Source organism: Zootoca vivipara, chromosome 7 (genome assembly GCF_963506605.1).
Source record: "Zootoca vivipara chromosome 7, rZooViv1.1, whole genome shotgun sequence".
Classification (NCBI taxonomy): Eukaryota; Metazoa; Chordata; class Lepidosauria; order Squamata; family Lacertidae; genus Zootoca; species Zootoca vivipara.
Window position 1 is genome coordinate 36,173,662 of NC_083282.1, and position 17,171 is coordinate 36,190,832.

The 17,171-nt window shown below is 38.8% G+C and overlaps 1 protein-coding gene across 8 annotated transcripts in view; it reads right to left on the reverse strand.

Annotated features, from left to right (window-relative positions):
* NFIA (nuclear factor I A) overlaps positions 1-17,171 on the reverse strand; it is a 282,624-nt gene that overhangs the window by 255,209 nt on the left and 10,244 nt on the right. For all 8 annotated transcript variants that reach the window (XM_035123739.2, XM_060276862.1, XM_035123744.2 and 5 more), the window contains exon 2: positions 15,229-15,760. In XM_035123739.2, the coding sequence (XP_034979630.1) occupies positions 15,229-15,760 (532 nt within the window). The remainder of the gene's footprint in view (positions 1-15,228; positions 15,761-17,171) is intronic.

The following is a 17,171-nucleotide window of genomic DNA, read 5'->3' on the forward strand; positions in this document are numbered from 1 at the left end:
ACGACCGGTCAAGCGGTTATGGAGAAAAGTGGAGCCCGCACTTTCACAATTTTTACATTTTTATATATAGAGATATGACCACGCACAACAGCCCAAGAGTACAAATGGAGACCACCATAACTGTCATTCCTGAGAATTCAACATCATTAGGTAAACTGTAAGTAAATCACATAGGAGACTGCAAACATCTGGAATGTGCCCATCAGCAACTGTGCTCCATCAGCTGCTCCCCCAGAGTGCAGGATGCTGTGCAGCAAATGTATCTGAATTTGGGCCCAGAGTAGCAGGCCCAATGTTGACACTTGAAAAAATGCCACAGTACTAGTTCTAGATGTGCATGTGCAAACAACTACAAACGACCTTTTTGTGTGGTCATGCCAATCAGTGATGAGGCACGTGCATAATATGTTTAAAAGGAGGGAAACTGCCTGCTTGATTCAAACTGGAGATTCCATGGACTCTTGAGACCTCAGTCTAAACCAATAGGCCACTGTTATCCTGAGACACAATGGCTTATTGTACTGCTGCAAGCTTCCAGCAGAGAATCAGGTGTAGTCTTTCAGATTCCTCAAAACTCCAGATTTGGCTTTAAAAATAAAAGGGTATAATTCAGAGAAAGGTTTTGTTAAATATTGAAGACAAAATCTGTTAAAATTTTGAGAATAAAAGTGTTCTAGGCATGAGAATCATACAGCCATGAAGGAAAACATACTCAGCCCACATATCTCCTTATATCTATGGCTCTTTTCCTACAACCCACCAACATCCCTTATTCTGTTCTATATATGCTGCTGGAATTTATTTTAATTAGAATAGAGTATCTAACCTTCTATCAGAAGCAAGATCTACATAAGCTCCTATTCTGCTTATACTGTGTGGGGGTTTGCTTTCACAGTCGATCAATCAATCAAATAATCTTTGTACAACTTGCAGATTTATTTGGTATACTGTATAGTTAATTTTGTCACTACCAAGATTTGTAACTACCAAGGAGCCAGTGTGTCCAAACCATTAACAAGTGAACAAAACACATCTCCTGAAGTTGTAGGGCCAATAACAAAACAAAAATAAATGAAAAAGGATATTCAGGGAGAAGAGGCTTGGAAGAACTAGGCAAATTCAGCCACTGCATCATTTCTTTGGAGGAACAATCCATTATGAGCCTGCCACTGAGCATGATACAGGAAAACCCAGCCGTGCAGTTTCTGATAACTGAAATCAAAGGGAACACAAAGTTATTAAAAGTACTGTGAGCGACACTGAAACCGGACACACAGATTTTTTGCATTCTGACAGAGATTAAGGGGAGCTAAGCAACACAGACAATAAAGGAACAGATAAGTATTACAGACAGATCTGTAACTAGACACTGGGAAATAGCAGCACTGAGATCCAAGGCGGACTAATGCATGGAACTCTTAGGGTGCAGGTCCAGCAACGTAAAAGGTTATTTAGAAGAAGAGATTGCAGTCTTTGCTCGGGGGGGGGGGGGTTGGGGGAAGGGACTGGTCACACTCAGACAGAGCACATGGTTATGGCAGTTTTATGCTGAAGATTAGGAAACAAAAGGGAGCAGATCCTGGGAGAGGCATTTATTCACCACACAGATCCTGGCCCTTCCTTATGTCTATTCATGTCTGCATCTCTGACCCAGCTGTCACTTTTCTAACATGCCAAAATGAAAAATATTTTGATAAGCAGGATGGCATAGTACCCAAACAATGGAGTGAGAGAAAATAAGCAATGCTTGTGGGAGACAGAAAAATTACATAGTATAACAATTAGTAAAAGTGATTCCAGTTCAGTTTAGGAATATGGAGACCATTTATGTCTTCCTAAAAAAGAACATTATTCCCATAATTTGTATATGAGGTCATCTGAACTCTCTCTCTCTCTCTCTCTCTCTCTCTCACACACACACACACACACACACACACCACTGATTCTTCAAGTGGTGAGTTGAGACCCATTACAGTACTAGGTATCAACCTGATCTAGGGTGGGTCACAGTGTTGGTGCCACTATGGACTTAGAAACTAAGTTGAGTCCTGGAAATGTTGACAAATACCATACTAAGGCACAAAACCATAAACTTGAAAATTCTGGGCAAATATGCCTCTAGAAAGAATAAGTTCAGCAAATGTATGTATGCATGTACATCCTTCAATAACACACCACTTGTTGACTCGCCCCTAAAAGTGTGGACTGCTCCCTCCCTCAATCTGAAACTGGAACAGTTCTAGTGTCAGAAGGACAAAGTGTGTGCTCCTTCCTCATGGCCCACAGCTTCTCAAGTAACCCCAGCAGCACAGGAATGTGCTATGCTACCGCGGTTCCTGTCCTACATGAGAGGGGAACTATGTTGGCTTGTTCACACATGTCTGCATGTTAAATGAGAAGTGGGTAACTTAATTACTCATATTTTATGTCTGTGTTGTAGACATTTGCTTTTTATGTGTATTGCATGCAATGGCCTATGGCTACAAGCAATAAATATTTATTGTATCATATTGTTCACGCATGCAAGTCATCACTTGATTCTGCAATAATCAAGTGCTACCCATTCGTGCATAAACTCAGTCATCATAGCTATGTGACCATGAAAGCACTTGGGAGTAACAATTTTCTTCCCATTTTAAGGTATATTGTTTTCCACCCAGTAGGGGTATGCAACATCTTTAAAGACTTGTTTTTTAATCAAGGCAATCCAGTCTTTCAAGATCTGACTCCTAGAGATCTTTCTACAATTTATTGTGACTGTACACACAAATATACTCTTTTAAAAAGAATATGTGGGCTGCATTTTGACCAGTTTGATAAAGCCTGGCAACCCCTCCCCCTTCGCTTTTGTAAATTACATATATGCAAATAATAAAAATTGTTACATTTATAGCCTTCCCTCTCCTCAGTCCCCCTTTCTCTCCCTGAACACATTGATCCCTCACTTGCTGCTATAGTTCACAAACCATCACTGCCCTCACTTCAAATTTCATAGCAAACCTCTGACATCATTCTCCAAATATTTTATATACAAACATACATACAGAATATAAAATAAAATTAAGAACTGGAAAGCAAAGTTAACAAGATTAGCATATTGGAGTAATAGCTAATGTGTTCTGCAGGATATCCTCCTATCTGCTCTTTCCAACCATAATTAAATGACCACAATTATATTTTAAAGGACTACAGGTCACATAATATTCATGTAAGACATGCTGATTATTTTCAGAGAAAACATTACACATATGTACATATTTTTAAATATGCTAGGTGACTTTTTCAATCCAAAATGATACAAATTAAATATTTTTTTTTTAATCTCAACTGTTGCTTTTTAGGTTTACTTTCATTCAGAAAAGCTAAGGTATCAGTTGCATGAAACAAATGGCTTTAGGGATGGGGGAAAGGGAGTCTATTGGGCAAATCTGATGATGCAGCACTTTAAATGCCCCCATCTGGCACCCATTAGGCAACCTGTCACTGGATTGTACTGACTGGTCCTTTTCAGCCTACCTCAGCACTCACTTGGTGAATCATGCCTGAGCACAGTGCATTAGGGAACTGCACAGCAGGCTCTATTTGTTTAGAAAGGCACACAATAAGGGATGAATACACTCTATGATCATCCAGATTACAGCATATGGTGGATGAAGTGCGCAGGAAGGACCATGGTACCATGAGGTCAGAAGTGATGGGAGAACTAGGAACGCAATACATATTCTTCAACCCCTGGATCAGGCCAGGATTCTACCAGGGAAAGCAACATATAACCAAATATTGTTTCAGCTTATTGTCAGTGGCACTAGTTCACTCAACCCATCTTCTTGATGATTATTACTGAAATATTAGAAGACGGTAACACACACATGAATACTTTCAAATAATTCCTTGACTTCATTAGCCCACATTTATAATAGGAACTAATATACTTCATAAACGTATCGGGCAATTATTTCCAGAATGAAAATTTTAAGAATCCCTACAAAACCACTAATATTCATTTAGTTTTGTATTTTTCTTTGATGAAAATGCAGACCCCTCAACTCTATTAATGCCTAAAATGGTAGGGTTTTTGAAAAGTACCTTGTGTGTTATGTACAACTACAATTAAAAACCCAGCCAGATGGGTGGGGTATAAATAATAAATTAATAATAATTAAAAAGATTCATCTTGCAGTACTGATAATAGCAAGCAGAAAATGTGGGGGGGGGGTCCATCATGCCAACTTTACTTTCAGCTGAACATAACTATGTGAAGAGCATTTGCTTACCCCCCAGGTTTAATTAAAATCAAAAGTTGAAGTTACAGACCTTAGTTTAAACACAACGCAGCTGTATGCAAGCTTTTATTTGCACTATGGATCAGAATTATATGATGGCATTTCAAAATACCAATTTTTATTAGATTATCATATTAATCATTTACTTTTATGATGTTTGATGTTACAAAGAGCCTTTTAAAGACTGGCTATGTAGGGCTAAATCATCAGTAAAATTTCATTGGTGCACATGAACAATGTGCAAACAACTAAAGTGGGCAACTGTAATAATAAAAAATATAAGGGGGAATGCAATGCTGTTGTTCCACTCGCAAAATGGTGTTTGATCCAGTTGAGACACACAGCAGTAAGATAAAGGGAAGTAATTTTATCCACTTCCACCTGAAGCCCTGTCCTATGATGCCTTCCACACTGGTCTTGGTATTTTCAAAGGTGCAGGTAGCTACAGAGAAAAGGGGGAACTGGACAAAATTGTCTGTGTTAACCTAAGACATTCCACAACGCAATGGATTTCACTCTTGGCCTGCAATCCTTCTTGGATTCATTTAGGTTGCTTAAATGTCGTTGGCTTCAATGAGGTTTAAGTGACCTTGGATATAGGCAAGGTTTATTATTGATGGTAACACAATGAAACAGTGATAGGCAATATTAATTCTGTATTTACTATAGAATCTATCAATGTGAAAGCTCATCTCAAGACCTTTTTATGGTCTATGTTTCACCTTCTTTGCTTCTTATTCAATGTGTTTCTCATATTGTAATCAAACCCCTGACACACTGTGACACTGTACATAAGAAATCTTAACTTACGCAAAAGTTCAAAGAGTGACACTAAAACATTTTCTACACCCAATCATAGTTATTTGGATTCAATCCCGATCCTTCCCTCTGACAATAATGAGGAGTTTGGGTACCAATTGATTTGGACTAAAATTGACTCAACAAAAAACAAAGCAGCAGTTTCAACATATACAGACACTCCATAGGTATGCAAAGATATAAATTAATGTAAATTAAGAGAAAGCAACTTCTTACAAAACCTCAAAAGAGCTTAATAGGGACCCTGTGAGCTTCTAGGTTTACAGAGTGTTGTGAGCAGGTGAGAGAGCTGAAGGCAGAGAGTGGTCTAAAGCAGTTTGTCACAAGCTGTCTAGATGTTTTGGACCACAATTCATGACTGTATGATCTGAATGGTAATCCAACACATCTGGGAATGACACTAGGCTGAGGTAGACTGGTCTAAAGGAATTACAAGTCAGGCTGTGTGGATCTATCAATCTAGTCTATGGCTGACAGCAATTGAGACACAATGTTAGAGTGCTAGTTGAAAACAAAAACAATAGAGAAATGGGGGTGCATAGGGAGAAAGTGAATTGAGCTCCTTGAACACCTAACAGTTTATTGTATGCATTCTGGAAGAGAGATTACAGTATATGTGATGAGGTTAAAAAACCCACTCTCTCCTCCCAGCAGTATACAGGGATCTTTCAGGAGAAAGGAAAGCAAAGTGGATGACATTTCCTGTTCCCACTGCAAAACCATGCTGCTCTTGAAAGCAAGAAAATGCTCAAATGTAGAGTTTCCCAGCAGATCTTGGGGGATGAGGAGTCCTTTATCACATGTACCTAGAGCACCACGCATTCCGATACATGAACACTACAAGATTTCAGGTCATCTGGAACACTGAAAAGGAGAACTCTTCTTAGCAGATGAGGATACACGGCAATGTTGTGTTGCAGATCACATTATAGATCACATCAATGAGGTCATAAAGAAACAGACTACTATATTTATTACGAATCTACATGAGATGCCAATCTTCATGGGAAGACCCATGTTGAGCATTTTCTTACTGCATTTATTAGTGTCTATCATTATTTAATCCATTGACTTCAAAGCAGCTTACTAACAGTTGAAAACAACACCATTTCTTGATTAAAAATAAATAGTGGAGGGGGAACTAAAAATAAAAAAATACCAGATCATAGAATCATGGAATTGTAGAATTGGAAGGGACCTTTAGGATCAGCTAGTCCAACACCCTGCAATGCAGAAATATGTAGCTGTCCCATACGGAGATCAAACCTGTGTCCTTGGTATTATTGACACCACACTCTAACCAACTCTAACCAACACGCTCTAATCCAGGAGAGATCTATTAAACTTACGTTGCCTCAAAAGGTCTAGAAGGATCTAAAAAGTCTGTTGAACAAAAATGTGTTTCACCTGCAATGAAAAGATAGTATACTAAGTGCCAGGAAAGCTTCCTTGGGGAGGACATTCCACAGATGGAGTACCATGACCTAAAGAGTAAGCAGCCAGTGCTTCTCAGAAGGTGAGAGCATCCCAGAAGAGAACCTCAGACAAAGACAGTCACTGAAGATATTGCAATACTCAATCCTCTAGTTTCCAAAGACATGGATGTTTATTGCTCAGTCCTCTTTCCACAGGAACTGGCACAGCTGGAGTATCAAATGAAACTGATAAAAAGCATTTCTGTCCAAGATTGCCACCTGTGCTTCTAGGAAGAAAGCCAGATCCAAGAGTACTCCTAGGCTATAACCTTCTTTATTAGTGACAACGAAATCCCATTAGAAAAGGCAGACTCACCTATTCCAGATCACACAGGCTACCCACCATAATCACTTCCATCTTGTCTGGACTTTGCTTCAGTATGCTTGCTTCAGTATGCTCGTCTACTTCAACAAAAGCCCTCTAGTTAAAGGCAAAAGAATATTGCTCCCATCTCATCATTCACCTCTGTAGCCTGAGACAGCCTTGTCATTTTTCACATCAGAATTGGTAAACAACACCAGATAATGAGACTATGGCACCACTCTCTACCAAACCCCACTGTGACACTCACTGCCAGAAAGATACTACAGTGGTACCTCTGGTTACGAACTTAATTCGTTCCGGAGGTCTATTCTTAACCTGAAACCGTTATTAACCTGAGGTACCACTTTAGCTAATGGGGCCTCCCGCTGCTGCCATGCCGCTGGCGCGCGATTTCTATTCTCATCCTGGGGCAAAGTTCTTAACCCAAGGTACTACTTCCGGGTTAGCAGAGTTTGTAACCCGAAGTGTTTGTAACCCGAGGTACCACTGTATTAATCCTAGAAAGGCTGATGTAAGATGATAGCTGCATAGCCTAATACTGGCCCAATGCTTGACAGCACTTCACAGGACCACACTTAAAGGTCCCAGGAACAGCAGAAGAGCAGCAACTTGCCTTGAACTACCGGGTTTTCCCTGCAACTGAAGCAATGCTGATTGCTGCACTGCAATGTTTGGGGCAGGATGAATAGAGGCATTGCAGACCTCGTGCATAGCATGCTATTAGCTTGAACAGGACCTGGAACACAGACCTGATCCGTCTTCACCGAGCTACAATAGGCTTTGGGGAAAACTTTGATAAATCTGTACTACGTTTCAATCTGTAACAGAGCAATTGAAACAGCTTTATAATATCAAGCTATTACTCTCCTTTGCCAATGCACAAATCTATTTCTGATTATCCAACGGAGCCTCAGTTATAGTTCATGTCTGAGCAACAATTCCTTGAGGATAGTAAATAACTCATTGGTAAGGCAAAGTTTAGGACTATTCTCCTAAACTTTGGCCAAAACCCTAAAATCAGTTGGTATTTGTGATGGGCCACATGACCCGAAAGCTGTACGCCGGCTCCCTCGGTCAGTAAAGCGAGATCAGTGCCGCAACCCCAGAGTCGTCCGCGGGTCCCTTTACCTTAACCTTTATACAGTAGTGAACATTTCACTCCTAGACCTTGAAGGAAGGACAGCGTGTCTCCACAAGTACTGCTTTAGATTACAGGCTGGTTACATTAATTTTATTTAGTTTGACTATGGGATCTTTTAAACTGTAGAGTGGCTGCTTTCACAGAAACTGACTTGGGTTGCTTTTGTTGCTGTTGCTGTCTTTTACATTTAAATTGGGAGGGGTCTGAAGGGACAGTAGGTAGCCATCATAATAATGGTTATTGACAGTGCAGAATATTTGAGTTTACACTGCTTCTTTTGCAAGACTTGGAAAAAGCTGACATGATGTTTTAGGTCTTCTGCAGTCAGCTTTCAAGCCTCAATCAAGTGAAACATCCAGCCCTGCTGTGTACACCACTGACCACAACAAAGATTGTGGTTTCTCCCACACTCGCCTTAAATAGATTTAAATTAATGCTATTCATCACTGGGTGGAAAAGAAAGGAAATATAAAAAGTACAGTAACTTAAGACAAGTTAGGCCTGGCCAGCAATATTGGGCAGTTTTCATACTATTAAGCTAGCCTCATGGCTATAAATGCCATGGACTCCACTCAAATACTTCTCTTCACATTTATACTAGGAGCTCTTTTTTCTTACTGATTGGGTACATCTGCTATTTCAGGATACAGGAAACAGCATTTAAATCATGCGATACTTCTTTCCTGAAAACACCTGGAAGTATTCTAAGAAACATTAAAAGGCTATATGCTGCTCTGCTTTATTTGTTTCTGTTTTGGAGAAAGCTTAGCCACATGACTGAACTCGTGCCAGCAGTTCATGATATAGCAAACACTCATAAGTTCCACTACCGTTAGGTTGAAATTAGCATGGATGCTTACCATCTCAATTACAGCAGCAGGGGAATGCAGTTGTCCCCATCTAAATCCTGCTTCTGTCAACCACAGTCTGTTACAGCCAGCAATACAAACTACTCCTCCACTGACCGAAACAGAAAATTCCAATGAATAGTACTGCATTTCACTGTACTGCAAAGCAGTTATTCTCAGATGGGTCTGAGAGTGCAATGTAAGTTCTTCACCAGTTATGGTTGGAGACATAGTTGGCTGTCACATCAAAGTCGAGGGCTGGATCTGGCAACTGGACACAGAGAACACTGGAATCCATGGCGGGGTTATAAAAACAGGGATCCCTTGCTTCAGTGAATCATAAAACAGTGACTCCCAAAGAACATTTGCACCAGCAGAAAGAGCTTCAGCAGTATGACTGGAGAAGAGATAGATGCAAGCACCTCAGTTGCATAGTGCAGCACAAAGATCTCGGAAGGCGGGAGGATGATAATAATCAAGAGATATTGAAGTGTTAATACACTGGACAACTCTGCTATTGTTTTGCCCCTACAGCTGTTTCCAATTCTCAAGATGCCAGATAACAATCTCTGAAGGGACAAGATACCCTTAAAATTTCTTTTGAGGGAAGATTCTCCCATATCAAACCATCAATGCAACTCTCTTCTCTCATGAACTGCTACGCTGGCTGGGGTCTGCATGCCCTTTCCCACCAGCAGAAATAAGAAACTGAAACTTCTCACAAATAGGGGAACAAGGGACAGCAAAAGAGCATCTTGCAACAGTAGCAACACACTACATGGACTTAGCATCTTGGTTTTGTGTAAGTTTAACTAAGGCAGACAGGAGCTAGCTTTATAAAAGGAAAAAATACATTTAATATATTCTTATGCTGTGGAACATGCATACAAGTCCAGAATAACTCAGAAAAAGTTGTGTACTGCAGTCCTGATTAAATCAATGAGGCTTAAGCACACACTCAAGCACAACTAGTACTTGATCACCCTAATCTGATGCATTGATATACATTGCTATACTCCCTGATCTGATGCATTCAGCATTCATGAAGTGCTGCTGTGTAGTGGCACGCAGATACCTACCCAAGGGCTGTTGCACTTTCTGCAATAATGAAGAGTGCTCAAGGTCAGATGTGAGGAACTTTGGCACTACAGAGGCTGCTGAACCACTGTTCTCATCAGCCCCAGCAAGCTTGGCCAGTGGCACATGGTTCAATGATCTCTGAAGGGCTGAAGGCTTCCCCCACCTGCTCTAGGTACACAACCTTATTTCACAAATGGAACTCTCTCCAGCTATGCAGAGAACAGAGCTGTACACATGCTCAACATGAAATGAAGTTTTGACCGCCCAGAATACATCTAAATTAAGATATTGCATCAAAGCAAGTGATGTTTATGAAGGGTAACGCTAGATAGGAGTTCCACTGGGGAAACAGTGTATCTTGGTAAAGAGAGCTACATATTCAAGGTTCCATTATTGAGGATCCAATGCACTTGATGATGAAGTGTAAGTTAAGTTCTCTATGAAATAGGGTTACATACTGAGAAGTCGGCACACCTAGGCTGCAACTTCACACAATGATCTGGGGATAAATCTTGTTGAACTTAAACCCACTTTTTTCTGAGTAGACATGCACAGGATTACCCTAAAACTGTAGATTAGGTTTAGAATGGAATATGAAATTCTTTTTAGTGAGTCTTGTTTTACCCAATACATACCGTTCTAACTAAAAACCTTTGTGATCTTACACTTGCTTTTTAGTAATAGGGAGCAGGTTCTCAATCTGTTACTATGGCCATCTGGTTAATCAGCAAATCATGCCTAACTGTACAGCCATATGAAAGAATGACAACAGCAGTCACAAACAAATGAAAGCAAATCATACCTAAGAGACGGAGTTTCTTTTCCTTTGATTTAAATGAAATAAACATTGAATTTTTAAAAAGAACGTTTTTAAGGCTACATAATTAGAATAAAGTACACACTGTCACAGTCATATGGAATAATGTGGTGTGATCAGAAATACTTTATATGGAAAATATATACTTTTTGTAGGAAGATATCAAGGGTTACAACATCTTGTGCCAGCTCTGTTTGAAGTGTTCAAAATTATTACAACAGCTTTCACATTATTGATAAATACCAAATGTTCTGTATTGCAGGATGATTGCAATAACAATCAATTGTACTAGAAGTATACAATGTACCTTTCAGATTTAGAACAAAGGTGCCCAAAATTTTGCAAAGGTATCTCACTATGCTTCATGACTGACTAACTCACATGGTACATCTTTACCAGCTATGGGGTAAATATTAAAGGTAAAGGGACCCCTGACCATTAGGTCCAGTCGTGACCGACTCTGGCGCTCATCTCGCATTATTGGCCGAGGGAGCCGGCGTACAGCTTCGAGGTCATGTGGCCAGCATGACAAAGCCGCTTCTGGCAAACCAGAGCAGCACATGGAAACGTCGTTTACCTTCCCGCTGTAGCGGTACCTATTTATCAACTTGCACTTTGAGGTGCTTTCAAACTGCTAGGTTGGCAGGAACTGGGACCGAACAATGGGAGCATTACCACCCTCCAAAATAATATACAATATTGGTTTATTATAGATGAAAAAATGTGCTCTTTATATTACACTATCACTTATCTCCAGAACTAAACACATTTTCACAGCTACCAAAGCAAAATCAGCCTTGCCATGACTTTGGATTCAGTTCTTAATAGCATTACAATCTATAGGAAAAGGTCTAATTCAATTAATATATCTTGGTCAGATTTTTAATTTTAATTCAGCATTTTTAAACACACACACACACACACACACACACAGAGAGAGAGAGAGAGAGAGAGAGAGAGAGACAGAGAGAGAGAGAGAGAGAGAGAGAGAGAGAGAGAGAGAGAGAGAGAGAATGAGAGAGAGAGAGTGAGTTCAAAGCATTTGCTATGTTTAGGCTGCAAACCTTATATACATGTACTTGCTAGAGAGTAAGATTGTGGGACTTACTTCTGAGTAAACATGCATAGGCTTGTGCTGTTAAAAGAAACCATGCCTAAAACAGATAATGGTCAAAAACATCAGCTATTGTATGCGGCTGACAAAACACAAGCTAGCTTTGTCCATTTAAAATACCCTCAAAAAAACCAACAGAAAAATATTTAACCTCTCACAGAACCCAGTGCTTAAGCTTAGAATCCCCTTTTACAATGTGCTCATGTTAGCTGAAGTTGCTCTGCTGCAGTAAAAAACAAGGAAGTTCTCGCTTGAGTGCCTACTAATGAACAAAGGTTAACTTTATCTCAAAGGTCAAATGCCTGGTGGCGAAGGTTATGACCCTAACAACTTAAATGGTGACCCTGCCACGTGCCAAGTATATTGCAGATTCTGATACAGATCATCTGGTAAGGGGCTGGTCATAAATTTACTTTGGTATTATACTCCCACAAAGAATACTGTTTGTCACAACAGTTTCCAAGTTGTCATTTGATACATGGGCTGGAGAACTGAGAGGGGAAAAGCAATCCAAAGTTAAAGGTAGCACTACTGTATTTTGATGGCCTTAAAACAAAACCCTAAAACTCCAAATTGAAACCAATGTTTTAATTTCAGTGTACTTTAGCCACCTCTTTGCTCATAAATTCTTTTATTCACAGTTTTCTTTCAATCTTTGCAAGCTAGTTCACATAGTTGTCAAATTTTACATCCCTGTTTCTACATGATTTCCTTAGGAAACTAATTTGTTTTTGTGGCTCAGACTTACTTCGCAAGCAGGAGCATTGTTTAGATTTGAGCAGATGATTTTCTTGCAAATGACTATGTCCTGGCACAAGGAGGGGACAAAGAAGAAGGAGGAAAAGAGTCCCCCGCACAATTGTTATAAATACGTATTTAAGAAGGAAAGGGATATCATACTGCAGAAATCATCAGGAATTAAAGTATCTTGGAACAGTACATGAAATAATAGCACTCTGAGTGAAAAGGCCACAATGGTTTTGGCAAATATCTGAAAGCATGTTTTGGAGTCTGAACCTCTTGCCAACACTGGCAACTTCTCAAAACTTTTAAGTGGAAAGAAACATTTTCTGTTTGCAGACCTTTGGGGTTATAGAAGACGCTCCTCAGCTCAGCTGTATATACGTTGATCAACCTATTATTTTATACAGTTTTATTGGCAACTATTGCAGCATAACTATAAGGCCAGTAAATCTTTTAAAGCAAATCAGGTTGATCTGAAGACAAAGGGCCTTTAAGATTTTGTTCTGAAATGCTCTTGTTGCATGTACAGTACAAGTTGCCATTACTGCAGCTCTGCAAGAGCCAATCACTATTAACTTGGCCAACGTTCAGGTTTAACAAAGGAGTCTGGGATACATCAGCACGAAAAAGAAAGAAACTACAACCATTACCCCCAATGAAGGTTGTCCAATCATAATGCAAATTGTAACTACCGGTACGTTCTCAAATACATAGCATCATTGAAATATTTTCTACAACACAAACGAACTGAAAAAGAGTGTGATATATTACACCTGCGGAAAAAGTAAGTTAAGATATATTTTAAAAATACATTTTATAAGGACCTGCAAACACGAATACTCCCCCCAAAGCAGGTTACCTATAAATGAAAATGCAATTACAATGGCCATTGGCATGCTTAAAAAAAGAGAGTCAAAGCTCACAAAGGTGCTCATTACCAGATTTACTAGGCTCTATTGTTAGCATAGCAACACAACCGTACCACAGAATATTGCCAGATATATATTCCATAATGGAAGCAAGTTATTATATTATGCCTGATTGCATTTATGTATAACAGTAACTTTGTTAAGGTGATACTATGAGTATTTGTAATCAATATAACAACTACTTTAAATTAATTGCCATGGATTATTTTAAAAATCAATCTACAATGCATGCCCTGAGTCAACAGATGTATGAAGACAGTTTGCAACATGCTGTTAGCACCAAACATTTTTAATGAAAGCATCCATATTTTAAATCTTTAACTGATTCATCAGCTTTCCATAAAGTCTCACAGAAAATCCTACAATGAAGTTGGATCTACAGTCTATCATAGGCAGTTCTTAATGATGAAACTGAGCACTGGTATTTATTCTTTAAAAAACTAAATGAGAAAGCATCCACACCACAACACTTCAGAAACAGATCGCATCTTCACCAAAATTTTTGGACACGTCATTCAGCGTAAGTACACAATGCAAATAACAGAATCACGTACATCTGCAAACTTAAAGGAAGCCATCCTTTCTAGGAGAAAAGCACAAAACCTCTTCATAATCATACATGCCAATGATTTCAACAACATTTCAATGACAAGATGTCACACAACAAAGACCAATTACCATTTTCCATAAGACCATTCAACAGCCACCAATGTACCTAGCACCTAAAAATGCTAGATCAAATTAAAACTGTTAAGCTTATTAAATTTCCTCTCCAATCTGATCCAAACTGAAATATTGAAATGTCTGAGTAACAGAGAGATAAGTGGCTTGCTTTGAAACTGCTAGGCCTAATTACTGAGAAACTATGAATTTGACTATAACAAGGTTATGGGAAAATGCACACTGTCTTGATCAGTAACAGCACTTATCTGTTACTAGGGGCAGGTATATGATAGTCACAGCCAGAAGTACAGTTGCAAACAATGCATGATCCATTTTCCTGAATCTCACGTGTTAAACTAGCAACCCATCCTTTAAAAGCAATAATATTCTACCCACAGGCAGAGGTTACCAGGAACTTTTTGTTTTTTCTCTTTCATTAGGCAGGTGTTTTCTTACCCATGGCAATTAAAATCGACAGTTTGTGTATCTGTGAGGAGTCATCACTGCGTGCTCAGTGTTTTTTCTTAATGCGGCCATATTTAACCATACTGTATTATAGATTGGGCTTGTAAGTTTTTTATATTTATTGCTGATTTCCTCACAAAATAGTGAACTTTGAACATGTTGAGCAAAATAATCACTCAAAAATACACAGCACCCTCATTTCCAATCTTAAACCAGGCCTAGAAATATTTTGTACATACAGTCTCCATCTTCCTACTACAGTTCCGTACTTATGAAAAAGCTTCCAAAAGGCAGAATGTTAGGTTACAATGTAAAAAAAAAAAACCTTATGTTTTTGCGATCACCTTTTATTAATAGCTTTCCAATACAACACAGGATGTTTAGATCCTTTGCACTACTGGTTAAACTTCAAAAACTATCACAGCCACACTGCCAACCAGCATGGTGGATGCAAGCCCCGATTAGCCTAATCGTTTGGTTCAAAAAGTCATTAAAAGTTGAACAACTTGGGATAAAGGCACTTACCTGCTGCGTGCACAAAGTATGCCAAATATAAATCGAGTTCCTTAACAGAAACCCCTATATGATGCGGCTGTACGCACAGCCCAGGATTTGAGCACTGTGGGGACTTTACAAGGCGTTCGCCATCAGTACTTTCAAGCGGAATACCTTTAAATAAAATCACCATAACAAGGTCCAACCTCCAGACCTTATCTGCCTGGCGTAAGCAGTCAATTCTTCTCATCTTGCCCTTCTGGTCTGGATTGGAAAGAACGCAACATGGAGGTTTTTTCCCCGTGACAGTTAGAACAAAATCCTCCCGATACTCAGGCCTGATGTCTTTCCGTAGTTTTGCCAGAAGTCTGGACGCCCATTTTTGTTTGACCTCAGGTTTTTCACTTAGCAATTCATCCTTCACAGCTCTTTCCTCTTCTTTTGACATGCGTTTCTCGTGTTTTTTAAAGTATTTCCGCTTTCGAGCTTGTAGGTTGAACCATGTGTATGCAAATGCTCGGACGTGGGGTAGAAGTGCTTCAATGAAGGGATGGAATTCATCCTGGAAGGAATTAAAATGAAAAATTATAAGAAGGAATAATTAGCATCACAAAGGCTTTGTTTGTTTCACTAATAGTCACCGTAACTTACAAGCAGGCAATTTTAAGTCATCAGAACACAGGGAGGACTAAATCATTGTAGTGGATACACCAGGTAAAATCATAAACATATCCAATAACCCAATTTTCTGTAGTCACCAGGCCTCATTCAGAAAAAAAAAATAAGGCAAAACCGCTTAAACACAAGTGCTGAAAACATCCTGGCATGCCAATCCTAATCACATTTGCTCAGAAATAAGTCCTCCTAAAATCCATGGGATGGACTTCTAAACAAATGTACTTCGGATCAGGATGTAAGGGTATAAGCCTGAAACCACTGACTTTACAATAGTTTCCTTTAAGTCAATAGACAGGTGCAGAATCAGTAACCTGAGGTTGGCAATAAGTTTTTTGGTGATCTTAATCCCAACTCAAAGCAGGGATATATTTCTTTGCACTTTGGCAAAACCTAAACATCTGGATGCCAATTAGTACTGGTATGTCAAACCTGATGAACAGTACAAACTTTTCCTAAAATGTATTTTAAAGTATCGACCTGTAATGGAATATGATTTCAAATTAGGATTATGTAAATAGAATCAAATATATGATTATTTTAATAGTAAGGAAACATAAAATGCTATCACATTTTCTAAACCTATGCAATAAAATCCTCAAAATGTGGAATTCTGAAAGGTTTCTCCGATCTTTATATACGAAAACGAAAACAGTATATAACACATCGCGAGTACAATTCTCTTTTACTTGTTTGTTTAAATGATAAAAAAGAACCCTGGAAGCTAGGAAGTTTGTTTACAAATCCAGAAAGCTATTAAATAAAACACCTAGATTTGTACAGTGTAATAAAATGTGGATAATAAATCATTGACATTATACATATTTCTTTAATTTGCCCTTTTATAAAAATAGAAAAAGACATTTAAACGTTTCTCTGTCAATGAACATATTGAAAGAGAGGTCATGGATCAAACTTTTAAATAAAGGTGTGCACACTGCAAATGCTGCAAAGGCCATACAGGTCATTGGAAATGTATTATAATCATTATGTATATTATTTCTTTGCATGCAATTAGTTATGGAAGTACCTATAGAATAGCATATGCTATTTAAATATATGATCCTGTAAACACACAGCTGTGAAATGTGATTATTTCTCCTACTGAAACTGGCATGCATTTGGAAGAGGTGCTATCACTGTCAACATATGTTTTTGTAAACATGGACTTTCTCCTACGCATAAAAGTACACATACTTATGTAGCAAAGAAGTTGGCAACTTGTTTTTTCGTGTAATTCCTGAATTTATGAAATGTGTTACTATAATTGTTACCAAAATAATTTCATATTCTTTTTA